General features: G+C 38.0%; 1 protein-coding gene across 3 annotated transcripts in view; it reads right to left on the minus strand.

Annotated features, from left to right (window-relative positions):
* Positions 1-27,064, minus strand: part of LOC127656838 (rho guanine nucleotide exchange factor 10-like) — an 88,760-nt gene extending 61,696 nt beyond the window's left edge. For 2 of the 3 annotated variants that reach the window (XM_052145327.1, XM_052145326.1), the window contains exons 1-7: positions 26,892-27,064; positions 13,987-14,102; positions 4,003-4,371; positions 2,026-2,331; positions 1,289-1,325; positions 940-1,028; positions 453-509 (exon numbers count right to left, since the gene is read on the minus strand). In XM_052145327.1, coding sequence (XP_052001287.1) covers positions 453-509; positions 940-1,028; positions 1,289-1,325; positions 2,026-2,331; positions 4,003-4,371; positions 13,987-14,023 — 895 coding nt within the window. In that variant the 5' untranslated portion in view covers positions 14,024-14,102; positions 26,892-27,064. The remainder of the gene's footprint in view (positions 1-452; positions 510-939; positions 1,029-1,288; positions 1,326-2,025; positions 2,332-4,002; positions 4,372-13,986; positions 14,103-26,891) is intronic. The other variant, XM_052145328.1, reaches the window with a different exon arrangement.
* Positions 27,065-27,396: the final 332 nt, after the last annotated feature.

Below are 27,396 nucleotides of genomic sequence, written 5' to 3' on the forward strand. Positions count from 1 at the left end.
GATGGTCATGTGGTTGATACTTCCGATCTACAATCAGTTCTGTAATGTGCGCTAGGCTTTAGGATATGTGCGTCTGACCATTTGTTTCTACCATGTCACTCCGTCACCGGTGCACACATAAGCACTGCTGTGATGCCGTGGTTTAAATACAGAATTTGTTCTGAATTTTTGAGAATCGATTCCGAACTGTTGGAGAAAGAATCGTAATGCATCAGAGAATCGATCAGAGACTCTCACCCCTAGCTAGTGTACTCTGACAGGTTGACAAAATTAACTTCTTTTATATAGTCTCTCTCTCTCTCTCGCTCTCTCTCTCTCTCTCTCTCTCTCAAGAGGACATAAGGCAAGGGGACTTAAAAGAGATAACTGTGCTTGTCAAGCATTTTCATGGGGTCTTTAATAAATACATCACACAATAAGATAAGATAAAGAAAAAGACAAGATGAACGCACCTGTGGTGGATCCAGAGTTCTCTCTTGGTACATCATCATAAATAACTTCATCTGGACCTTAAACAAACAGAAACATGCAAACACATGGCTTGAAATCTCAATGTCTAGCCAAATCAAAGCAGTGCTCTGTGAGCGTCATAGTGTGAGCAGTTCTTCAATGAAAAGGAAGGAAATGTCTGGGATTGTCTTCAGAAACAGGAAGCACAGCTGAACAAAATTGCAAGTCTTTATACATATATTTAAATGTAAACAGAAAGCAATTATGAAAGACTGTCCAAAGTGTACACAAAAATATGTGAATCATTGTAATGAAATATCTGGCACTGCTGCTGACATTTAAGTGCTGCTAAATGGCTGGGACTACAGCTGAACTCACACAGCTCTAACTGTAAGGTACTTTAGAAAGGAATTTTTAGGATTTGTACTTTGAGGATTTGCTCCCCTTAGCATTATCTTTTATCAGCCCAACAAAATCCCAAGAACTTACTATCCATCCAGGCCGTGTTAGCCGGGTCTGACACCCACTTAGTCAAGGCATCTTCCTCTGTGATGACTGGACACTCTTCACCAAAAACACTGCAAAACAATAAGAATGTCAATATCACCCTTAGTTTACTTCTTAACATTCAAATATAAATACTTTCAATTCAGGCCATAGTGATGTAGGTAGTAAACAGCAAATCACAATAAACTAAATCAAGGACATGCGCACACAAAAACAAATACCAAAAAACGTACAAAAGTAAACCAGGTAATATTGAGACATTTAAAAGATTTAGATCTAAAAGACGTTTAAATGGATATTTGCATCAAGTATCTCAGAGAAAGCAACTGACCTGTCTACTCGTGCATGTCCTGTACCCACTATGGTCACTGCGGGACACAACAGTTTACATTCAGTCAGGGAAACCAACAGATAAGCACATTCAGATGTATAACTGAAAATACTTTTTATACAGTTCTAAAAATGCTTGAAGCGGACTTCAGGCTGCGTTGAGGCCAAATCCTAAAAATGTCGAATTTTTTACACAAACAAAACAGTAATTTGTTTGAAGTTAAAGTGATGCCTAAAAATTGTGTGTGTTGGGGGTGGGTCTGACACACTACAACTCTACCTAAAATTAGATACAGGCATAAAATTGGTTTAAAAATATTTGAATTTTGATATTTAAAAATTCAAATTCCAAAAGATATCACAAAGTGCCCCGAGAGTCCCGAAATTTTAATGCGGACAAAAGAAAAGCCAACTAATCACTTTGGAATGTTTGTGGCCCCTAAAATTCATTTTGTGAGTCTACCCAAAATGAATCTAGTACTCAGGCTACTGTTACACTTTGAAGAAAACAGGAAACCTCATCACAGCCAAAGCCACAGCTAAATTTAACCTCCACTTCCTCATGGCAAAACTTCAGAAAAAGAGGACACAGAGCATGAGAGAAAAGAGATGAGAGAAGGGAAGGGAGTACAAGAAAGAAAATATGTACAGTTATGGTGAATCTCTATTCCAAAAAGACCAGCGAATAGAGAGAAATACATTTTAACTTTTTAAGCTTTTTTTTTTTTTTTTTTTTACCATCTTCATCTATTGAGAAGTGTCGGATGATAACTGGGGTGGTGTAGGCTGGTGATATCACTGGCACATTTGAGGGCGTTGCATAGCCACATGGAACTGGCACTGAATATCCAGAAGGTAACCTGGGGCTACTGGGTACATCCTGAATGTTCCCTTCACTCTCATTGGCTGAGGGAGAGGAGGGAGTGGCATTTTGCTTGGACAGCCGCTGTTGTTGGATAGGTGTAATGTCAATCACAGAGTAGGGGTTGACTTTGGGCTTGGAAGTGGATGCAGGGCTGGGAACCACACTGACCTCTTTTTTTCCTATTTATCAGAAAGTACAGAGACTTTCAGGGACTCTTAATACAGTCTATCTATTAGGAAAGTGGGAATTTGCATCTTTGTCCTCAGGAAGTAAAACTGTACAGAAATTCCATGAGCTAGACAAAGTAATCAGTATTCAGCTACTTCAGCAAAGATTCTCTGTTTACTCACATTATCTTAAAGGGATAGTTAACCCAAAAATGAACCCACCCTCATGCCATGATTTTTAGAATAATATATCTGCTCTGTAGGTCCATACAATGCAAGTGAATGGTGGCCAGACAATTGAAGTTCCAAAAAACATATAAAGGAAGCATTAGATTAATCCATATATTCAGAATTCATGATAGGTGTGGGTGAGAAACGGATAAAAAGTCCTTTTTTATTATAAACCTTCATTTTCACATTCTTCTTTTGTTTTTGGCAATTCACATTCACTTTGTGCATATCGCCACCTACTGGGCAGGGAGGAGAATTTATAGTAAAAAAGGACTTAAATATTGATCTGTTTCTGACCCACACCTATCATATCGCTTCCAAAGACAAGGATTTAATCCCTGGAGTCTTATGAATTACTTTTATGCTGCCTTTATATGTTTTTTTTTAGACATTTAAAGTTCTGGCCAACATTCACTTGCACTGTATGGACCAACAAAGCTGAAATATTCTTTTAAAAATCTTGGTTTTGTTCAGCAGAAGAAAGTAAGCCATACACATCTGGGATGGCATGCAGGTGAGTAAATAATGAGAGAATTCTGGAGTGAACTATCCTTTTAAGTGAGAGAGATTCCTGAGAAATAACTCACTTTTAATGTTACATTAACAGGTACAAAAAAAAAACTGAGAGAATAAGAGAAAGCAAAATTCTGTCACCTAAGAAAAGGTAAGAATTAGAAAATAAGCTGTAAATTCAGAGAGCTGCCATCAAAATGACTGTAGATTTGTGTGATGAGGAGGAGGGCGTGGCTGGGCTGTGAGGACGCATGGCTGGCACTGAATCAGGTCATCAGTGGGAGAGCGAGATAAAGGGAGCCGGAGACGGCAGTTCAAAAGAGAGAGAAAGATGCAAGAGGCTGCGCAACATGTGTGTCTGTGTTCGTTTAAGTTTTATGTTGTTTTAAGTTAATTTTTATATTTAAAACTATATTTTGACTGTTCAGCCGGTTCCTGCCTCCTCCTTGCCAATTTTTACACTGTTACAATTTGATTTCCTGCTATATTAGTTATCTATTTTAGCAGGCCCTGAACATTAGCAAAAAGTATACAAATGAAAATCAGGACAACTGTACTTAAAACTGATAATTTTTTTTAAATACTCATATTCCAGCTTCTCCAGTGGGAAGTAGGCTATTCATATGTTGGCTTTCTGAAGAGTTTAAACACAGTGGTATATCAAAACAGTTTGGATCCAACATAGCAACACTGGCTCAACCAATGGTGTAGGTTTTTACAGGACTAGTTTGTGCAAAGAATGGAAGTTGTAACTTGTTTAGTCATTATTTTTGCTTTCTTTCAGGTGCTGTTATTAGTGCAAAAATTACACACAGCAGCTTTAAACTTTGCTATCACTCACTATATATACATATATATATAAAATTTATCAGAGCTAAACCACAAATGTTTATATTTAAAGTCCACATTTATTTTAGTCTCAACTGTGAGTTTACACACCCTCATGCTCACTGTGAACAGCTCCTGTTGTGCCCTCTGGTGGTAGAATGGGCTCACTGTTCTGACCTTCTGCTGCAGTGTGACAGACCTCTGTAGGAGGGGGCAGATCCCCCAGTGGGAAGGCAGCATGAGCCAGAGGGGTATTATTAGAGGCGCAGTCCTGAGGTGGAGGGGGCAGATCAGCCTCAATGGTGAGTAAGGTCTCCGGGTTTGGACTTGTCCCATTCACAGGCGTGACCCTGGCTGCTGATAAGCAGGGTGGAGGCATGGAGATTCCCTCTGGTTCAGGAGGTGGCCGATCCGCCTCTGGGGCTTCATCACCACTGTCATCAAACTCAAACCTCTCACCTTCATCTTCGTCATTCAACACTACATAGAGAGAGCGAGAGAGAGAGAGAGAGAGAGAGAGAGAGAGAGAGAGAGAGAGAGAGAAGAGAGAGAGAGAGAGAGAAAGAGAGAAGGTTGCAGCCTCATTTTGCTTCAACACTTCCAATGATGTAGTGTTTTTTCTTTTCCAGAACTCCATATGGTTTTCCAAAACATATGTGAAACATTCAATGCATTAAGCCACCATATAAATATAGTATCTGCCATTGTTCAGTGCTGCAAAAAGTACATTTTGGACCATGTCTCTAAGTATTTTGGGGTTGAGGTTTGGTCCCGCCTTCATCTTTGCCCACCCATGTTTCACACAGACACATGTTTAGATTTTGAGTGAACTCTTAAATGTAGGGTATGTCAGCAAACCCTCTGCTTAAACTGGCTCTTACAGAACACATAAATAAATAAAAGACCCAAACTGGGATAAAACATCTGACAGGAAACACACATAAGCTGAAAGGAAACAGGGTCAAAACAGCACACTACTTATTTTCCACAAGGCTGCAATGTTAAAGAGGTAAAATGTCTACTTAGAACTGAGAACAAAAGACAGAGAAATAGACCTAAAATTTCAATACATTCCTTCATGTTGCAGTTTGGTTTGTACATCATAAGCTTCTATGGAACAACAGACAGCTATCAAAATACATTTAAAAAGGAATTCACCCACCCAAAAAAGTAAATTCAATCATCATCATTTATTCACCATTATGTTGTTCCAAATGCATATGACTCTCTTTCTACCATGAAACACAAAGGAGAAATGCAAGCGCAGCGTAGTTCTAGCGGGAAGACTAGCAGCTGTACATCATCGCACCATTAGCTGGGTAATTCCAAGCCAATCACATGTAAGCCATTGTTTATTAGTCTCCTCACAATCTATCACATTGCTGTTTCAGTGTGCTAACGCGGCAACCTCCACCACCCCACCACCACAGTTGAGTCCTGTCCTGCACGGGGGTAGGCTCCTCGCCCCTGCCTACTATCTCCGACAGGACATGACGGTTCCGAGTTCAACTTCTTCGGACCGCCAGACGGGGCTTACAACAAAGAGAGACATTACTTTTCTGTTTTATATTAATGAAATAAATGTTATCTTAAATTTCACTAAAGTCTGCGAGTCTTCCTGATAGAAATATTGAAGAATCACACAAAGCTATTATATAACTTCTGAAGACTTGAAATATAGCCAACAAGTTATATGACCACTTTTATGATGCTATGCATCAAAGGCCCTGTGTACACCTGGTATTATGATGAGTCACGGGTGATCTGAACACATGTGGTAAGGCAAGACACATCGTTGTTTACACCTGGTCACTTAACATACATTTATAGATATTTATTCTTGCAAGGAATGTTTTGCGTTTAATACATTGTGCATTTGAGGTATAATGTTGATTACCACAGAAAATACTATAGATCGCGTTCAGTAAGGCATATATAATGAAAGTAAACAAGTCCAATACGCAAAACATATACAGTATAAAAACAATTATAACAAGTATAGCCACAATACTATAACATAATTCAGTTTTAACTCTACTCTATATTGCAGGGGCCGGCAACCTATGGCATGCGTGCCAACATTGGCACTTGGAGTGTTAATCAATAGGAAGTGATCAACAAGGAGTGAGAGTATTGTATTTTATTTATATTAAGTCCCTTGCATCTGATTGTGGCATGCCAATCTACTGCTTGTTGTAATCCTTTGTCAAAATCATGCAGCATGTTTATTTAATTATGAGCTAAACTGGAAGATAAACACTATTAAAGTGTGACGAAACTACCCTAGTCAACAACAGATGAGCACAGCACATGTAAACCATATGTGCTTCAGGAGCCGCTGATATTGCAGCGCTGTGGTTCACTTTTGGTGAGTCATTCCAGGTTTGGAATGACATGAGGGTGAGTAAATGTGACGGTATTGTAATTTTTTGGTGTGAACTTTTCCTTTAAAGAAACTTTAGGCAGAGATGGTCTGTCTCCATCTGTCTCTAATGATCATACATAAGCAGAAAATGAAAACTTTGGATTACAGATAGTTAGCAAGAACAGATATAGACAAGGAGGGAACCCTTGACAGTGTATGGCCATTATAAAGCAAACACTTGGCAGTTCATAGATTCCCGTGACCCAGTGACTCACTCTTTAGAAATGCGAGTAATGTAAGAGTTTTTTTCTCCATTCAGCTCGAGCCCACTGTCCAATCTCAGCCTTCCTCATGGAACTAAAGCACACACAGAGGTCATTATACTACACAACAGTAATTAACCATGTTACAGAGTTTTATAGACAGTTTATTTACAAAATAAATCTGTGTAACCAGACAATAACAACTCCAAACCACTGAAATTAAATACGGTGAGTCTTAAATAATGTTTGCTTTTCCTAGCGTGATAATGAGAGGAGTGGTAAAACTGAAAGACCCTGGAACCCCCAGTCGATAGACCGACCGCACAGGTACATATTTGCTCGCTGGAATACCAGAGATTTCAAAACGTAGTGCACACTATATGATTTTTGAGATTTGATCGGCAAATAAATGCCGTGGTTAAAAATAGCTTTTTCCATCTTAGATCTATAACAAAGTTGAATTCCATCCTCTCTTTTGATGTTTTGGAGAAGGTCGTGCATGCCTTTGTGTCTTTTCGTTTTGACTATTGTATAGCTTTGTATCTGGGTGTTAGTCAGGCCTTTCTCTCTCGCCTGCAGCTGGTCCAGAATTCAGTTGCTAGACTTTTAACTGGAACCAGGAAAAGAGACCATATTACCCCAGAATTGATTTCCCTACATTGGTTACTGATCCAATACAGAATCCAGTACAAAGTGTTGCTATATGTATTTAAGGCTCTCCATGGTTTAGCACCAGATTTAATAAGTTTGCATCAACCTTCAAGGTTTCTCTGCTGTTGTGATCAGCTGTGTCTATCGGTTCCTTGATCTCGCCTTAAAGCTTTTGTGGTGGCAGCCCCTAGACTTTGGAATGAGCTTCCATTGGCCATGAAATCATCTCTGCCTCTAGTGTCTTTCCAGGGGGCCTTAAAAACGTATTTATTTTCCCTAGCATTTAGTTAACTGCATCATAAATTGTACTGTCAGCATTTCTTATCCTGTCTTTGTTGGTTTAAAATGCTTGTTGTATTCTTTTTGTAATTAATTATTTTTTTTTGACTCATGACAGAGAAAAATGTAACGTATATATGAAGAATCAACATTTTATATATAAACCCCACTAATACAATCCCACCCTGACCCCCAACAAACACAAATGTGGTCCCACATAATAACATACACACACACTCCAAAAATAAATAAATAATATAAAATAATAATAAACATTAATGATTAAACTAAACTACACTCTCCACATCACCTCCCCGAGAGTCCCCCCCAAAAAACTAATATCTGCTTATTTTAACAAATAAATCCCTAAACCCCAGCATTCTACTTCCCACCTCCTCAAATGCAGCCACCCTCCCCATCTCCACACACCACTCTGAAAAAGAGGGTTTAAATTCCAACCCCTTAAAATTACTTGCCTGCCGAACATGAGACTGGTCAGAACCCAATTTTCAATGCAATTACCCCCCAAATTTCATGACTGCCCTATCACCCAAAACACAGAGCCTGGGACAAAGCAATATTTGAATGTTTAAAACATCACACAAATAATTCTGAACATTTAACCAAAAATCTTGGATCTTAGCACACCCCCAAAAGACATGGGTAGTGTTTCCAACTTCTGACTGACATCGCCAACCGGTGGATGTGTCTTTAAGACCAAGCCGAGGTAATCTAGAGGGGGTCCAATAAAATCTATGTAAAATCTTAAATTGCTTAAGTTGAACCCTTTCATCTCTAGATACAGACTTGACATTTTCAAGAATCTTAATCCAGTTTGCAGGGAGTAATACACTGATGCCTCATGACCCTTTCCATAAGCAGCAATCACCCCTCCCAAAGCACCTGCCACATTAGGTGGGGTGTGCTACTCCCAAAAACAGCACTCCCTCACGGGGAGAGAGGCAATGCGCTTTATTCCCGCTGGAGAGGAATACTTCTCTCTAGTGCTGAATGTGCTTTATTCCCGCTCCACACACGTATACATGTATGCTTACACAATCACTTAGCCAGGTGTCAGATAACAAGCACAAACATTTAGAGCTCGGTACGGATTGAAATGTCCTTTGGTCTGAATCCGGACCAGAGTCCACCTATTGAGTACCCCTGGTCTAGCCATTTGACATCTTCCATAGCGGTTTAAGAAGTCTCAATAGACTTCAAACGTTATGTACGTTTTGTGGTCTGCACTGCGATATCAAGAGAAGCCAGATTGAGTAGCAGGAGTGATCCCACTCTGTGCTCTCCTATCTTTGGAGCACAAATAAAAAGGAAGCCTGCAAGTCCAGCAGGCTTCCTAAAAACGAGAAACACAGATGCGTGTGTCAGATTAGAAGCATAATGAGCGCATATGAAATGCCGAACAAGAGATGAATGTCATTGAATTTGCTTCAACAGCCTTCTGTAAATATCGGTACTATGGAGCCACATGCTTTTTTGTAAATTTTTACAAGTTTAATGTGATAAATGTGTGAAAACACTGGAGATCGGAAAATGAAAACAGGCTGGAAACTTCCATGTTCAGTGAAAAGGTGGATAGCGTAAAATCGGACATAAATGACAGTTGATTTCTTTAAGTCTTCTTTGGATTTTACCCATGATCTCGCTGGGATAATATTGTACAACATTTGACAAGCAACAATTGTAAAAGAGAAACAAACAGAACAAAACTGCACATAGTGCTTAAATTAGTTTGTAACAACTTTTGACAAATTAGATGTCTTCATTATTCAGTGCAATCTGCACCACATTTCAGTTAAAAATGACATCCTGCGTGGAAACAAAACAACTAACACATTTATCCATCAACAAAACATCTGATAACGTATAATTACAGCATAATCGGATGAGTCTATGAATTATGGCTATGATTATACTTCAAATGAATAATTTACAACAAAATTCGAACAACTGATTGCATGCTAAAACATCAAAGACTAAGTTTGTTCTGAGGTCAAATTATGACCTTTGCCCAAAGTAACACCTATTACAGTATGATTAGCACCTGGTCAGAGAGTAAAGGGTAGAGGAGGTAATAAACGGAGAGGGGGAGGGGCATAGGTAGAGCTAGTTTCCATCATTTTCTATGGGATGGGAAAAAAAACTCTAGTCTGAAGGAGTCACTGAGGCACAAAGAGATATAAAAAAAAAGTATATAATATAAAGTGGCTTTATCAGACGTCTGTGTTAATGAATGGAGAGTAAGAGAGAGATAAAGCACGAGGGAGTTGCCATATCTTTGCAAAGATGACTGACTCGGAATATTCATGCTGTACGGCCTTTAAAAATAATGTGGGGAGTAGGCAGTTTTGGTTTAAACTTTAACATCAGTTGAACAACCCAAATGGCCCTCATTTCTTACATTGTGTTCAACCCAAAAACGATGCAACAAAATTCCAGCAGCAAGGTCTGTCCACAATGAACATTAAACTGTCACAATCACATCCAATGAGATGGTATTTGATGTTTAATGTGCAGTTAAGAGGAGCAGGATTTTGGACCAATGAGATATCACAGTGGGCAAGATCCAAGGGATCAACAAAATTCCTGACACTTATTGCGGCTTGTTAGGATAAAAAATGTTTTACATGTAAGAGATGAGCTTTCGTGTCTGGTTAAGACAAAGTGTCAAGGCCATTTAACACCAAACTCGAATTTTCATCACAATTTCTCGATGCAGATAATATTGTGAATAGAAACAATGGATTCATATGAAGCTTTTAACCTCATATAGAGGTAAATGTCTAGATTATTTCCCTCAGAAACTCATCTTTCTCTCTCATCTGTCATTCTGTCTCTCTCTATCTGCAGTAAGACAGAGCCTCTGTTTTCTGTTTGCTGTGCTGTTTTGCATTCTCCTCCCCAGCATTCGTTCTGGCGTTCCTTCACTTTGCAACCTACACGCCTTTAGTGGCTGAGCCATGGAATGTGTTTACAATTTTTCATTCTCTTCTTTCTATCATTCAGTCTCCTGTAAGCATGATACAGGGTTGCTGCACACTCTAGAAAATCAAATCTAAGACTTTTATAAGACCTTTTTAAGACCCGAACAAAGAAAATGTATTACAATTTTTGCACAGCAGAACAACCAACCATTAACACAGGTTTAACATATGTAAATAAGTTTATTCAATAAAATTAATAACATCAAAACAGATACATCTCAGCATTATATTTCTCGTAGCGCAGAAGCCTTTCTCTCAATTTTCTTATCCAAGTCATCTAGCTCCTCTCTCTTCTCCTTGTAGCGTCTTCTCTGTGAGTTAGACTTTGTAATCAGTTCTGCCATCTTTGTCCCTGTTGTACTCTCAGCTTTTTCTGCAAAGATGTCTGCATCTTTTTCTAGGGTCTCACATACACTGTGGATGGTTTTTCTTTTCTTCCGTAGAACTTCAAGTTCATCTTCAGACATTTTTATTTTGGTGATCTGCTCATCCTTTATCTTTTTCCTTTTTTCCTCATCTAGGTGCATTCTGTACCTGGTCCGTGCAGTTGCACATTAGTTTAGTAACTCTTTTGTAAGAGGTACCTGGGTCACTGCACCATACACTCTCACATAGTCACAGATAAGTCTTTGGGCAACAACTGTGTCTTCATCCATGTTACATGTTTCCACCTCTTTGTTGTCTGAGAACCCACGTTCAACTGTTGCTTGGCCATGGGAGAAAATCAGCAGCTTTTTCACAAAACCCCACAGCTCAGGTGATGAGGTGCTCGTGTGCTGATACAAAAACATGTCGACTCTGGAGTTTCGACAGAGTTGCTGCTCTGGCTTCATTGAAGAGGAATGTCTCAAACTGCTGTGCAATCACATCACCTGTATTTAAAAAAAAGTCGATGTTGGCAGTTGCTTACACAATGGACTTTATTCTAATGCAAAATACTAACCGTATTAAAAATGTGGTTGTATTGAGACTACTGTACATTGTATTTAATTTCCAAAAATACAATGTTTTTGTATAAGTCTGTACAATCTCTCTGACTGACTTAGGAGGTGTGTGGTGGTGTCTGTATCTCCAGAAATCCTGCCCTCTGCCTTTATTTTCTTATTTAGTGGAGTTCTAGATGTTTTCTGAAAGTTTTTTAAGTAGCTGAATCCTACAGAATAAATTAATAAAGAACCATTTATAACTAATAAGAAAAGTTGCTCCAATTCCAATATCTACCTCTTTTGGACTGACCCATAGGCTCTGATATGTCACAAGCCTGACAAGCTTTGACACAGAAACAAGCGAGTTGAGCGAGTAATATTGTAATAACAATACAGAATTAATGAGTCCAATGTGTGTGGATGCATTCATTAAGCAACATGTAAGCAATATGGCAGATATGACAAACAACAGATGAATATAAAAATATATATTTTGAAGCACACAAGATACATTGCAAGTGTTCATAACATGATTATGAATGAAAAAAGGGTGTAAGATAATATCATTGTTTTTAACATGAATATTTACCCTGACAAGGTCTTTGCTCAGGAAGGGGATCATGGGAACATCAGTTTGGTACTTGGTGAGAAACAGCTGAAAGTTTATTGAGCTGGACATGAAGAAGTGCAGCTTTGGTACAGTTAGGGGACACATTCGGGCCTCTGCTACAGTGTCATATGAGGATGATCCTGGGTTGGGGAGCTTTTTCATTTTCACCTGGTCCACATAGGTGGCAATGGATGGCCAAATTTCAATAGCCTTTTCCAGTGCTGGCAAATTTTCCAGCCAGCGATGCCCACAAAAAGGCAGGGAAAATTTTGTGGACTTTGTCACTAAACTGAAGTCTTGCCGTGTTGTAGGGGGCATAATGGTAAAGGAAGTGCAGGGCATTAAGAAGCTTCTCTATTTGCCACACTCCAAAACCACCCTTGATAGAGTTGTGCATGATGTGAAGACCACAGCCTCCCACAATCTGAGCTCCACCAAACTATTCACTGTATTCTTGCTGTAGGAGCTGCACAAACTTCCAATTAACACTTGGCCCATCCTTTGACACAGAAAACATCTTGGTGAGGCAGAGCTATTTTGTACCGCCCTACAGAGAAGATACAACATGAAACACATCAACAATAACAAAATAAAAACAGGCTAATGGCAGATCATATAGCATATGTGTGCCAGACATTGAGTAATCATTATGTGTACTTTAAAGCAAAAAATGTTAGATAACAATTGCTGGTGTAATTTTATGATCACTTAAGATGCTGTAGTTTGGTTTTAGACAAACCACACTGACACAGAATCTCCAACTCTCTAAAACAGTTGAAAATACAATATAAATTTCATGAGAGGGAGCAGGGACTGGTACTAGACTGAATATTTATTTTAGTGTACCTCAAACAGGCAACTGAGTGTTGACTTGCTACAGCATATTTTATTACGTATTTCATGGTGTGGGTTGTAAACTATAGTACTATAGCCCCTAAAAATGAAATGCACTCAATGATTTTCTTTTGAGACAAGTGTGCTATGTATTTGTGTGTACTATAAATGTATTTTTGGCTTACCTTAAATTTGTCCAATAAATCCTGAGTTGTGGAATGGCCAAGGAACTGAGAACCACAGTACTGGGAGCAAACGTACATTCCTGTTTCATCCATGGTCCAGTGCCTGACATGAAGGTCTAGTTTGTTTTTGTTGTTTTGTTCATGCTTTCATTGAACATAATGACAAATGATTCATCATTAAATTTTGTGGTCAGTTGTCTTTAAATAAACGGCAAAATACCAAATCTGGCTATGTATGCCGTTTTATCTCTGACACAGGTGAATGTTTTTACATGTTCCAAATCCGGAAACATTGCCTTGAAAAGCGTATGGATGTCGTCATTTGAATTGTTTGAATGGTGTCGACTTACCATGTGCAGAACCCACAACACTTCAGCCCTCAGAGTACCAGTCTGTGAAAAACTTGACGAAAAATTTGGTTGAACATCGTGATTCAGTCCAACATTACCAGTCTGTGATCCAGCAGTAGTTGATGTAGCCGAATCGCATTGAACTTACATTTACCCATTTTCTTCTCCTTCTCTCTTCCTATCGTGCGCAGAGACAATATGTAAATGTCGTAAATGGCGCAAATTGTCACACGAACAAGCAAATCCACAAAGAAAGAATAATAAAAATCATATCATGCGAATTAGATAAATTTGACCAATTTTTATTTGGTTAAGTATTTAGATATTTCAATGTCAAAGTGTCATCTAAAATTTAAGACCTCTCATAAGTAAAAATAAGAAACATTTTAAACATAAAATGTAATACTTTTTAAGGATCCACGGGAACCCTGATGATAATCCTGTGCGTTCAATGCAATATGAGTGAATACGACTGTGATACACATTCTTAAACTTCTCTGTTTGTAGGAAATGACCAGGTATTCTGGAAGTCTCATTTTTGCCATGACATCTGTGTTTACACAATGTCTACTTGTCAATGTAAACATAGTATACATGTGCTGAGAGCTTTGTAAAGACTGAGCTCCTTACAGTCAGGTGGAGGAGGAGGAAAGTCGTCTAAGTCCATGCTGAACACACTCTTCTGAGACACACACTCACACCTGCTCTGCTGATCGAGGTGATATCTTTCACCAACACTTACAAACCTGCAGGAGCAGAGACACATCAGTTAGCCAAAGATATAGACAAAATAAAGAGAGTATGCACTCACACAAACATTAATGTATACTAGATTGCATTTTCCTGAAGGAAATACCAAAGCAATACCAAAAATACCAAGGTTTTTTCCTCAAATGCCACAGATGAAATGTGGAAATACCTGACAATTATCTTTGAAATAGCGGTCATGAGAAATCACACCTGTCTCTGTGACAGCCCTAAGCTCTTTAAGCAGAGAATCAAAAAACTTGGAGGCAACTTTTTCAAAAATGTGTTTGTTTCATTGGTCTGACAAGCCAACTTCAGGTTCAACCAATGGCGTGAGTTTGAGGTGGGTCAATCTGTTTGTAGGTGGCGGGGTGGTGGGCTGAGTTGGAAACTTGTGGAAAAAGTCATTAACAGAAAGTCATTATTCTGTTGTTTCAGAAATTGCTGCCTTAAACGTGTACTGTTTAGATAAACCACAATTAGCACAGACAAGGCTGAAATAATATAAAACATATATATTTAAAACTGAATGACTTCCTTTCTTACATGGAACACAAAAGGAAATGTTTGACAGAATGTTAAGGACTGACAGCCTCAGTCACCATTCACTTTCATTGTATGTAAAAAAGATGCAATGAAAGTGAATGGTGACTGAGGCTTACATTCTGTTAAACATCTTTTGTGTTCCACTGAAGAAAGTAAGTCCTACAGAAGTTGTTCAACCTGCCGCAGGAGCTGCTGAGACCGTTCTATTCGGCCGTCATTGAGTCTGTCCTGTGTACATCTATAAATGTCTGGTTTGGTTTAGCCACCAAATCAGACAGAGGGAAATTACAACGGACAGTCAGGACTGCTGTGAAACATTTTGGTGCCCCCCTGCCCACCCTCTAAGACCTGTACATCTCCAGAGTGAGGAAACATGCAGGTACAATCACTCTGGACCCCACACACTCTGCCCACACCCTCTTTGAACTGTTGGTGTAACAGTTGGACATCCAGACACAAGACTAGTTTTTACCCTCAGGCCATTTTCCACATGAACAATTAAACTGCCTCAGGACACCCTCATAGTGCAATAATATAAATATTTATCTCATGCACGTATGTAAATTCACACATTTAATTAATGAAATGTACATACCCCTACCTTGCACATACATTGCCACTTGCACATACACTATTCTGTTATATGTCCTGTATTTGTATGTCTATTTATACTCTTACCTTGTTTTATATTCTGTGTCTCACTGTAATGTTCTGTGTGCATTGTTTCTCCCATCACCAAAAAAAAAAATTATTGTGTACGTGTGAACACTTGGCAATAATACTCATCCTGATATGATTGTTCTCACTATAGAAGACAACAAGAATATGAGTGCACAATGTCCTGCGACATTCCACTAATTTCAGCAAGAAGCAGTGTACCTGAATATCAGATTTCTAATCAAAAGTAATGTGACAGTATGCAGTGGCAGTGTGTCACTATTGGCCCACTTATGACCGAACTAGAAACAAACTTACATGAACAGACAAGAGCGACCTGCCTATCTTGAAGTATAGAACAACTCTATCTCTTTCTGTATCTTTCTCCCTCACACACACACACAGACAGACAAAACAGTGCTTTCCTCTCAGCTGTGTTTCCAGTGGAACAATTAGGTCATTCTGTAGAATAGAGGGTTTCTCATGAGGGATCTGTGTGTGTGAGCTCACAGGGTGTGCGAGAGCAGAGGTGGACTGACTCACCATGCACGACTGTATAATATCACACAATAAGTTTCTGGCACAGACGCGCAAGCTGTTCTCTTACCATTGCTGTGCAAAACGAGTACGTAGTGGGCACACGCAAAATGTAATAGTGCAAACAACACCAGACTGATCTAACAAAAAATCTAATAAAATCTGTGCTAAAATTGATGTATGCTTTCTGAATGAACTGGCCGATGCTGGAACTTCAGCTGAGAATTACTGTGCAAGAACTTACTTCTTTGAATGGATGTGGTGTGAAAGACAAAGCGGGTCTGTTCCAAAACCTAGTGAGCTGCCTCTGAAGGCACCACTATAGATGCTTTCACACTTGTTACTTGGACCGAACCAGAGTTTGATTCCTCCCCCACCCCCTGCCCCCAGTGGTCTCTGTTCACATCATATTATTTGGGTCCAAATCGTGGTCTGACTGTCTCATCAGTATGAGTACAAACAGCAGCTGTTTAACACTGTAACTAGGAACAAGTCGAGAAGAATTCAAGTTTGTACAAAGTCTGTCCAAAAGGAAGGTGTGACAGGGCGGAGGGCGGGGCCAGGATGCTACACACCCAGCCCCTAATCAGGCTAATCAAGCCTCAGAGAGGGATAAAGGCTGACTGGAGACAGCAGTGGAACAGAGAGAGATTTTCGGGCAGCTGCCCGACACCTTTGTGTGTTTGTCTTTTTGTTTAGTTCTTCATTAAACTATTATTTATATCGTCAAGCTGGTTCTCGCCTCCTCCTTTCCATAGATCTCTTTGCAGGATGTATCTTAATTATGCTGCCTCATAAGATTTCTCTTTTTGTAGGCCAGTAGGCAATCCCAGAAATCAACGTGATGAGCTCAGTGTAAAAATAAATCCAAGATGGTCAATTTGATTATGCATATATTTTATTCATTCAATACTAAAAAGTATTGATACATTTCCAGAGATTTCCAATGCGATCATGTGGCCAACACAGACATGATAAAAAGGAAATCAGTTTTGCTGACTCTTGTTCGAATAATTTTGATCTAAAGGCAAAAAAGACCAACAAAATTCTTCTACGAGCCAATAAAAAAAGTGAATGCAATGATGTCACACTGATTTGTGGTTAAAGTTATGTTTTTGTCTGCTACACCAAATATGGCTATTAAAGGACAATGTTTAAGTATTACCCCCAGCCTTACTGATAGTTTCAAAAACCAATGGCCAATAATTTTCAAGATGGGAACAAGACCAAAACATATGTGTTAGAGTGGCTTGAGAAAAGGAACATCTGTCACAGGCAAAGTCTGACCCAGTCTATATGGCAGCAGTCTTCAATCTTGCAGATAAATATGATAAGTTGACCTTTTTTTAATGCATTGTTCCAACAAACTTAAGATAACTCTGTACCAATTCATCCTCCCATACCAATTCATCCTTACATTTTTTCTAGGTTATAATTTCTTAAAGACGTCAGCTAGGAATATAATGCAGAGATTAAAACTTTGTCAATAAATGTAAAGGTAATCTTATCCAATGATGTGTCAGGTGGAAGAACAGGGAAAGATGGAAAACTGACATTGACAAAGTGGCGGATCTGAAGATATCTAGAGATCATAATTCCTACACAACTTTTGTGGTTTGAAAATTATTGAATATGTCTTCAGTATATAAATATTTTATGCATATAAGGCCATTCACTCCCCATAGTCTAAATGTTGAGTCAAGTGTAGAGGGGGGATATAAATGATTTTTTTTTTTTTAATGGGACCCAAGACTGATGCCAATGTAAAATTATAATGGCCATGAAACTTAAATTAAAAATCTTAACAGTGGAAAGCACAACAGGATTAGATGGAAATCGAGAAGTTTTCAAAGGCAAAGAAGAATACACTAAAGCAGAAAGAGATGAAGAGTGACATGTATTTGACTCAATTACACACCAATTTGCGTCAGGGCGGTGGAGCCAAAATAGTATCTTTTCAATATTGGATGCCCAATAATATTTAATAAAGTTAGAAAGGCCCAACCCACCCAGCTCAAGACTTATCTGAAGAATATGCTTATTAACTCAGATAAAAGAGATTATATATTGATTGACTGCACGGAAAAATTAGTTGAGCAAAAAAAAAAAAAAAACGGTAAAGACTGGAACCAATAAAGGAATTTAGAATGTATTGTCCTTTTTACAGATTCAATTATTCCAGCTCATGTTGGGGAAGACTGCACCATCTCTCAAAGTCTGCCTTCATTTCATTAAACTGTAGTATATACAGTACTTAGCTTTCAACAATGTAGTGAATGACCGTGTCATATGTAATCCAAAGTATGTAAAACCCTGACGAGAATAGTGAAAAGTTAATAGTTCTTGTTGGATCTGTAAAGCCAGATTATTTATGGGAAAGCATTCACTTTTTGAAAAATTAATTTATAGCCTGAAAATACTCCAAATTGACATAATATTGATAAAATTGCTGGACAGCTGGGGATCGCTAATATAAAGCAAAAGATAATCAGCGTATAAAGATATTGCTATGAGATATGGACCCTTTTCACACCTCCAGGTTCGTGAAGCGGTAGTCTTCATAGTTGGCTAAACTTGAATGGCAGTGAATGGGGGACCACAGCAAATAAAATTTTGCTTACCCATTTGCTCCAACAGCAAAAGAAAAAAAAATAAATCAACAATTATGCATTCACAGCTTTGCAAAAGAAGATAAAATATACAGCACTAATACATTAAGAAGAGAGAAACACAGCAAATTTTCTGTCACTCCATCAGCAGCTGTGTTAGAAGCCTCATCGCAGCTGTGGTAACTGATGATTTTAAACTTATTCCAGGGTAATATAATACGAAGTACAATGTTATAAATTTACACAAAATATTTCCTAAATTGGAAATATAAAAATGTTTGCTACATTTACGTTCTTAAAGAAGGCGTAAATGCGTCATAACAGGCCTGTGAAAAGGGGTCAATTATGGGACAAATAAAAACACAGTATTTCTATGTTGGGTGGGTAAGACAAAAGGGAAGAGGAAACATCAAGATGTGGGTGCTTTCCTGTCCCCTGGGTGGGCGATGATGTGTTGCTCCAAGTGTACAGTATCATAGCTGAGATTTTAATACTAGGAGTTGTCATATTTGATTGTGATTGGTCAATGGCATTCAAATACATTTGTCCTGCATAAAGATCACAAAACTGCTAGTTTTCCCTTGCAACCAATTTCTTGCATAGCCGTGCAAGTTTTCAAGATCTCCTCCTCCTCACATAATAAAATAAACTCAAATCAACATTTCAAGTGCATTTATACATTTTTAATTATTAATTTGGTAAAAAGCCATGCCAGAAGTGGTATAATGTACAGTCGTTAATGCAAAATGGTGATACTGATCACCGGTAATGGCAATAATAATCCATAAAGATAAATGCAAGCAGCATTGTATAAGTGTATAAGAGTTATGGATTCAAGACGCACATTTTCATATTGCAAAACTGCGTTGAAAGCATGAGAGTGAATCTGGACTTTGTGAGAGAAAATGCAACTTTACAGATGACAATCAGTAAAGTTTACAAAACTTACAAATTACAATATTCATCTAAAATATTTTAAATGTATGTGTGGCAGGGCGGAGGGCGGGGCTTGGTTGTAATTATACACACCCGGTCCCTTATCAGGCTAATTAAGCCTCCAAGACGGATAAAGGCCGATGGCAGATGGTGGTGCGACGACAGAGAGTTTATGGACATGTACGTCATGTGTGTATTTGTCTTTTGGAAGTTATTCATTAAAATATGATTTATATTGCCAAGCCGGTTCTCGCCTCCTCCTTCCCATTGAACCCCTTTACAGTATGCAAACAGTGTCAGTGTACAAGCATAAGCATCGAACATAATTCTGTATTTTCAGCTGGGCAGAATTATTAATATTTCTATTCTTGTGTCACCATTGCCCTATGCTGGGCTGATTTTTAGTCCCACTCCATCCCCGATGGATTATTTTGCAATTTTATGTACATTAATTTTTAAGAAAAGGTTTTGCATTTGTATTCAAATAAATTAAAACAAACATTCAGAAAAAAACTTTCTTGATTCAGGCATTTTAAAATGTATCGTGAGGGTATCAAAATTTGGAATTCATTATCGTGAAATGAACCGAATCGTGAGATGAATTGTTACAGCCTTAATCGTTTATATTTTTTAATAAATACATTTTAATATAATACAGGAAAAAAAAATTACCTTTTTATCGTATTTTTCAATTAATCGAAGAAATAATCAAAGACTAATCGATTATCAAAATAATTGTCAGTTGCAGCCCTAGCGTAAAATTAACCATCCAGTGGGTTTCAAGACTGGACTTTGTTCAATACAAAAACAGTGTTATAAAAAAAGTTACAGAGATGAGTTTGCTATGTGCTCACAAAAAAAGTGGGATTCTCAGTGTGTGTATGTGTGTGTTAAGGGTGTATTCTTGAAAGATCAGCTCTGCTCTGAGGGAAAAGATTGTTCAGAGGAAACGGAGCTATGACAGAGCTTGTGAAGCCGGTAATAACAACTTACCTGTGCAGAACACCACAAGCATCAGAGCAGCTTGAGAAGAAACACTAACTTAAAAGATCTACTCTAACACAGCACATTTGTCATATAAATGACATATCACTCAGATGACAGGTATTTAACAAGAGGGAGCTTTAAATGACATATTTCAGAGGTCTGTGGGTGTAGAAAGGCCACAATAGGAGATAAATTCATTCCACCATGACAGACACAATCTCTCTTATTATTTGTACTGACGAAACAACAGAACTGTAAATCCTGTAAGACCACACTCCTAAACACAAACTTACACAACCGCACTGCCGACAATAACCACTTAACCCTTTAAGAGTGTTTCTAAAGATTTACTGTTTCAGTGGCATACTCAAAATTATGGGCTTATAACTTGACAAAAAAACAAAACAAGGATGGTGAAGTTTGATATAAATTTTTACTTTACAAATTTTGTAATGATAAAGATTATGATTAATTCTGAGAATCTCAGCCTAAGAAACTGCTGAAAAAAAAGAAAAGAAAAAAAAAAAAAACTTAAAATAAATAAATAAATCTCAGGGTGTAAATAATGTAGCTCCAAAAAAATTATTTTGTTACGTTCACAATCATGTTACTAGTAATGGAGTAAAATTTTGTGTTGATCCAAAGCAATCAAAAGTTACAGCATTATAAATATTATTTATCCTAGTGTCCAAAAGCCTCTCCAAACAAATCAAACATAATAATTAAGACCTAATTACACAAGCAAATACAACAATCACTAAAGGTAATTCTCTCTCTCTCTCCAAAGCATGCAAGCATGAGCAACGAGATCTCTCTCAGTTCCATTCTGTATCATTTTAGCCATCACAGAGACTGTGTCACATACTTGGCAATCAGCCGTTTTTCCACATGCTTGGCCCAGACCGGTGACCAGCCGGTCAGCCTCATGTATTTCCAATTCCGAGCCGGTTCGTTTTGTTGCCAGCAGCACAGACATTAACGTTGCAGCCGCATATAAACATGTTGTTGGTGTGGAAGTTCTTCATTGTGAGTGAAGAAGCCACAGAGTTCGCAATTTGTAATAACTGTAAGGCTAAAGTAAACCGTGGGGAACCACCACGATAACGTTCGGAACAACAAACCTAATTAGACACTTATAACACCCTCACCCAGCTGAACATGCCCAGTTTGAAGAAGCTAAAAAGAGAAAGTGGCTAAAGCTAGCCAGAGCTCAGAGCCAGCCACAAGTCAGCAGCATCTCCTATCTTTCCTTGGTATGAGTAGCAAAAAGACCAAAGCAATTACGAGGACAATTATGGAATTCATGGCCCTGGATTACCAGCCAGTCTCCATAGTTGAGGAAAGAGGCTTCAGAAATCTGATACATTTCCTCAGCCCGAAACAGCAATACATTTTATAACTGATATTTGGACATCTAACGTAAGCTTAATGACAATGTTGAGCGTATTAGACACTTCAGTTTTGTTCATAGGCTTGTAATCATTGGAATTGTTTTGTTAGACGAGTAAAAATAGAGAAAAAGGTCAATTTATAAAAATAGTGGAATATGACATATGTTTTGTTACATAAAGCAACTCATTTTCAGTTAATTGTTATTTCTACCTCTTTCCAGTCACAGAGCATTTTATTTTGAGAGTTGTTTAAGTCAGAGAAGATCCTGTAACATTGTTTGGGGGAAATTGTAATGTTTAATAATAAATTTTATTATGAAAATAAAATTTTACATTTGTATATGCTGTCAATTATAGTTCTTAGAAAGAAAATCAGAATCGGGAAAAATCGGTATAGGCAGGTCACACTAACAAAACAAACAAAAAAGAAAAATCGGAATCAGCCAAGAAAATTGCAATGTATCTCTACTTCTAAGCTTTAAAACTGTAACTATTTTGTATTGGTCAAGACTATAGTTATTAAAATTTTTATAAGAATTTTTTCTCTGCCTCATCCAAGCTTAAAGTCCCCATGAATTGCTTTGACGAGCGCGGTTCAATTTGGTATTTTTGACACAGTTCCAACAGAAACAGGAAGTGGGAGTGGAACATGTCGAACTATTTGTCTAATTTTTTAAAATAGGCAATAGGCTCTAGTTTACAGCCACCCACACACATACCCCTTTCCACCATGCTGCTCATGTCAGAGCCACTTACCGGGTGAACTTGAGAAGCAATCTCAATACCGGACAGCTTTTCCAATGACTTTAGGAACCAAACAATGATCTGACAACATAAATCCATAATCAGCCCACAAACGCACACAGCACATCGCAGTCTTTCTTATGACGAGTCTGGATTCGTTTTACAAGATGAATGACAAACAAGCAAGTAAAAGATAATAAATCCATGTTTTGAATCACAGTACACTAAGAATAAAGAACACTTACTGGTGCTTTACATCCCTCTAGCTGCACAAAAAATATAAATAAACTTGTGTCCAGCTCCCGCATTGCCGCGTCCCATACACAAGTGATCATCCCTATGCCCTATTCCCTTCGAAGACAATTACCCTCCACTGTGCTTCAGATGTCTGAAAGGTGATAAAGGTAAGTCAGAACTCCAATTTTAAGCGATTCATATTGGAAAGACCCTGCAGCATTGATTGTGCTCCCTTAGATGTGCAGCGAAGGCATTATCAGCAGCAGTTAGAACACAGACAGAAGCACTGTAAAGTTGTAGGAGAGGGATGTTTTAGATCAAGAAAGAATTTGACTGGACAAGGTTTCTTAACATCTATGTGACGTCATGTGTGTTATTGAGTCTTTTTAGCCGGAACATTTTAAATAATTCTATCTTCTGAAAATAAATTTTGTCAACATTTAAAAGTACACCAGCATATAGATGACCTTACAGCTAATAGATATGGTAATATATTTGATTTCACAGGATCTTTAAAGGGTTAAGCAATCATTAATTATATAATTTAAATCATATAATGCAGAACATAAGGTCCATGCTGTAAAAAAAAAAGAAAAAGCTTAAACCAGCATTAGCTGGTGTACTGTTCTTAGCTGGTTAACAATTGTCTTAGTCAGTTTAAGCTGGTCAATCTCCCAGCCTGAAACACGCCTCACTAAAACCAGCCAACAGACCGGCCTGTCCAGGCTCAAAGGCAGTTTAGACTGATTTTAACAGTTGTTGGGTGCAGATTTGTTGGTACTTGTGTGCATCATCATCGACCATGACAAGCTGATCAATGCTTAGTTTGAACTTGACTGCTGAGTGTGTAATTATACAGGGTGAGAAAAAACCTGTTGAAATGTGGCCGCAGGGCCCCTGCCAATTAGAAACAACCTTCTGGGAGCTGTGGTTTCCTGTATCAATCCAGGCACATCTGAGAGGACTGTCAGTTCAGTTAGTGTAACACATTATGCACTTATCTTAATTTTTTTTTTTTTGTCAGCCCACAACGGTATATACATATTTAGGTTGCTGTTTAGAGTAAAAAAAACTAAACAAAAGCTGTTGTCCACAAAAGATACCCTTTCAAACTCTACAAAGTAATGACCCAGAATTGTAAAAACCATATGCCATCTTGTCCTATTTTTCCCTATAAACCAGCTTGAAAACAGTTTAAAGCAGAATTTAACCAGACTCTTTGCCCTCAAGTAACACACCCAATAGGAACACACACACAGGGTGGAAAATCCAGGTCAAAGCCAACATAAAACCCGCTGGTTTAAAATGCTACGACAGAGAGCAAGAAGACAAGAAATTCAATTTGATGGTGTTTTGAGTACAACAGCCATGGTATCCCTGTGTCGCCATGGTAAATGCAGTGGCATATATCACAAAGCAGGATTAAGTGGCTACCTAGGTAAGTTTAAACCTAGTTTGAATGAACTCTGAATTTGCAGTACCAATAGGTTTTCATCTGGGTTCATCCCATATTAACATGAGCTTAAAAGGATAGTTCACCCAAAATGAAGATTCTCTCATCTTTTCCTCACCCTCATGCCATCCCAGATGTGTATGACTTTCTTTCTTCTAAAGATTTCAGCTCTGTAAGTTCATATAATGCAAGTGAACAGTGTCCAGAAATGTGAAGGTCCAAAAAACAAATAAAGGCAGCATAAAAGTAATCCATATGACTCCAGTGGTTAAATCCATATCTTCTGAAGCGATATGATAGGTGTGGGCGAGAAACAGATCAATATTTAAATATTTTTTACAATAAATTCTCCTCCCTGCCCAGTATGTGGCGATATGCAAAAATAAATAAAATCGGCAAAAACTAAAAAAAAAGAATGTGAAAGTGAAATTGGTGTGTTTGTTTTTGCTGTGCAAATGTGTTTAACTTTTTTCATTAACATTTTCATAATGATCTTCAGTGAAGAAGTAAATTACTCTCTTGCGAGAAGTGAATTGCACTGTTCCTCTTCATGTTGCAAGTGATTGGCTGTTCAGTGCAAACATCATTCATTCATGTGAACACACTCGGCAACTAATCATCAACTCAGGATCAAACCCGGGTCTGATCAAGAACATTGATAACAAGCATTTTAATCCACTGGACCATAATTAATCCTGGAATACTTTGTTAAGCTTTCTTTGTGATACATTGCACAGCACTGCAAAATGTATGAAGAGCTAAATATTGTTTGTTCATCCATCTTAAAGGAATATTCTGGGTTCAATACAAGTTAAGCTCAATCAACACCATTTGTGGTATAATGTTGATTAACAGAAATATGATTTTGTCTTGTCCAGTGACTTCTCCATGACCTAATCAGTCGTTAATGATTAGGCCTACTACATGAGGATAGAAAATAATAACAAAAACAATCATTTTATAAAGATTTCACTCACAAAGAGCAATTTCTAGCTGATTAAAAGATGTACAGCTGTGCGTAACTAGAAAATGTATATTCACCACAAATATTTCCATGACTCTTTCGTGATTTTGATTATAGATTTCTATTACTTTTCCAGCCATGTAAATCCTTATTTTAAAGGGGGGTCTCTGCTCATATTCAATTCTCAGTGGATTTCAGTAATCCTTCATGGTACACACAGACTCATAAATAAACATAAGTAGCTCTGACAAAATAATAAACACAGATCACCAAACAAAAACTCCATATACCAGACCATGGTAGATCCTTGCAAATATCTCTGTTAGCACAACAAAACAACACAATATCAGAGAAAATAAATGCAGTGAAAGTGAATGGTGACTAAGGCTAACATTCTGTCTTCTCCTTTAGTGTTCTATGGGAGAGAAAGTCACACTAAATTTTAACATGAAAATGAGTACATAACTACATAATTTAAACTTTTGGGTGAAAAAAATCCCTGTAAAGACCATTCTAATAAAAAACTAAATATTTTTGGTGGTTTTTCATCCTGTATTTCTCTCATCTGTTAATCAGATGTGGATTGAGCCAATCTGTTTACGGCTATGTAATCCAGAGCCTTTATTTACAGAGCTGATCACTGTGGGTGGAGAACTCCTTGCTCCAGTGGTGTGGCTATTTGCTATGAAAATTACCAGCAATCTGAGTAAATCTGGCCAGTTCTGTCCTCTACTGCACTCTCTGATGCAAAGTGAGTCAGACAAGCATGGAGCTTAACAATACAGTCGCACATGAGAGAGCTCTTCTCCTGTATCACACACTCAATCGGGGGAAAAGGCCCTTGAGCCCCAGTCAGATTCCTGAAAGCACTGCAAAGTGCAAACCTCTACTGCTCCCGGGGAAGGAAATGATGCAGTAAAACTGAGGAAGTGGGAATGGTTTACTAAGGGCATTCCTTAAATGTTTCAAACCATTTGATCCATCTCTAACTGGGAGGTATGAAGTTCAGAAATAAATGAGATGGAGTGTGTGCATGTTTTCTCAGATTTGTTGTGCCAGAAAGACTCTTAACGGGGAACTTTTCCGCAACCTTCTGAGAATAACCTTCAGCCTTAGTACAAACAGCGAATAGTGTGAAGGACATACATTACAAGAGTCAATGTGAATTTGTGTTTTCATTCTGAAAGACATTATAAGTAACAGGGGCAGTAGAAAAAGCATGCAGTTCCATTATACTTATAATTTTGCATTGATTTATATTGCTTATTGCAGTCTATTATTTAAATAAAAAAACTAAATAATATTTTTTATTAGATGAAAGACATTCTTTTGAGGACAGCAGCATATTTCATCCCACTTTGCAGATAATATTATAAAATGCACGAACGCCCATGCATCAGGTGGTGGTTATTATAAAAACTTGATATTTAATAAAAACCTAAACTGACTGTCCGTATTTGTCACTTGCCACGTAAAGCGGAATCCAACAGGAAAATCGCATCCGCCCCATTAGGCGAAGATTTTGAGAACGTTTAAATACGTAATTTAAAAAAATATATATATATAACACTGCGACAAGTTAGTTAATTGACTTTGCGAGGGTGTAATCTGCGTCAAACGCATACAAATTATTCTACACATATGCGCGTTACAAATTACAAACTTGTGTCAGAGACATCCAGTGTATAGTACCTCAGGAATTTCATAACCGTTTTTGAGCGACTTACCATCTTGCTGGATCTTGCTGAAGTAAATAAAGATGTAGTTTAAATCCTGTCTGTGGTGACACAAAAACGGTTAGGTTAAGAATAAACGCAACAGTATAAGTTTTCTCTATATCATTTTTAGGGACTGCAAATTTTTAATGATTCTTTTCCCACACGCAAGCAAGCCAATCTCTCCACAGGCCCCCCCTCGCACTGTAGGCTCATTGGCGAAGCCTTGGCACATCGATCACTGATTGGTTTAAAATCACATCCATAAAATGTCTTGCTTTTCTTAGTGTGGATGAATACACGCGTTCCAATGTGCATCACGTGGTGTGTGTGTGTGAACTGCACCTCTGCACCTTCAGACAGCTTCTCTCACGTCCACGTCCACGTTAGTTATAGTTCACCCAAAAATGATAATTCCCTCATCATTTACACACCCGAATGCCATCCCAGATGTGTATGACTTTCTTTCTTCTGCTAAACACAAATATTTTTTAGAAGAATATCTCAGCTCTGTACA

Source organism: Xyrauchen texanus, chromosome 16, assembly GCF_025860055.1.
Source record: "Xyrauchen texanus isolate HMW12.3.18 chromosome 16, RBS_HiC_50CHRs, whole genome shotgun sequence".
NCBI lineage: Eukaryota > Metazoa > Chordata > Actinopteri > Cypriniformes > Catostomidae > Xyrauchen > Xyrauchen texanus.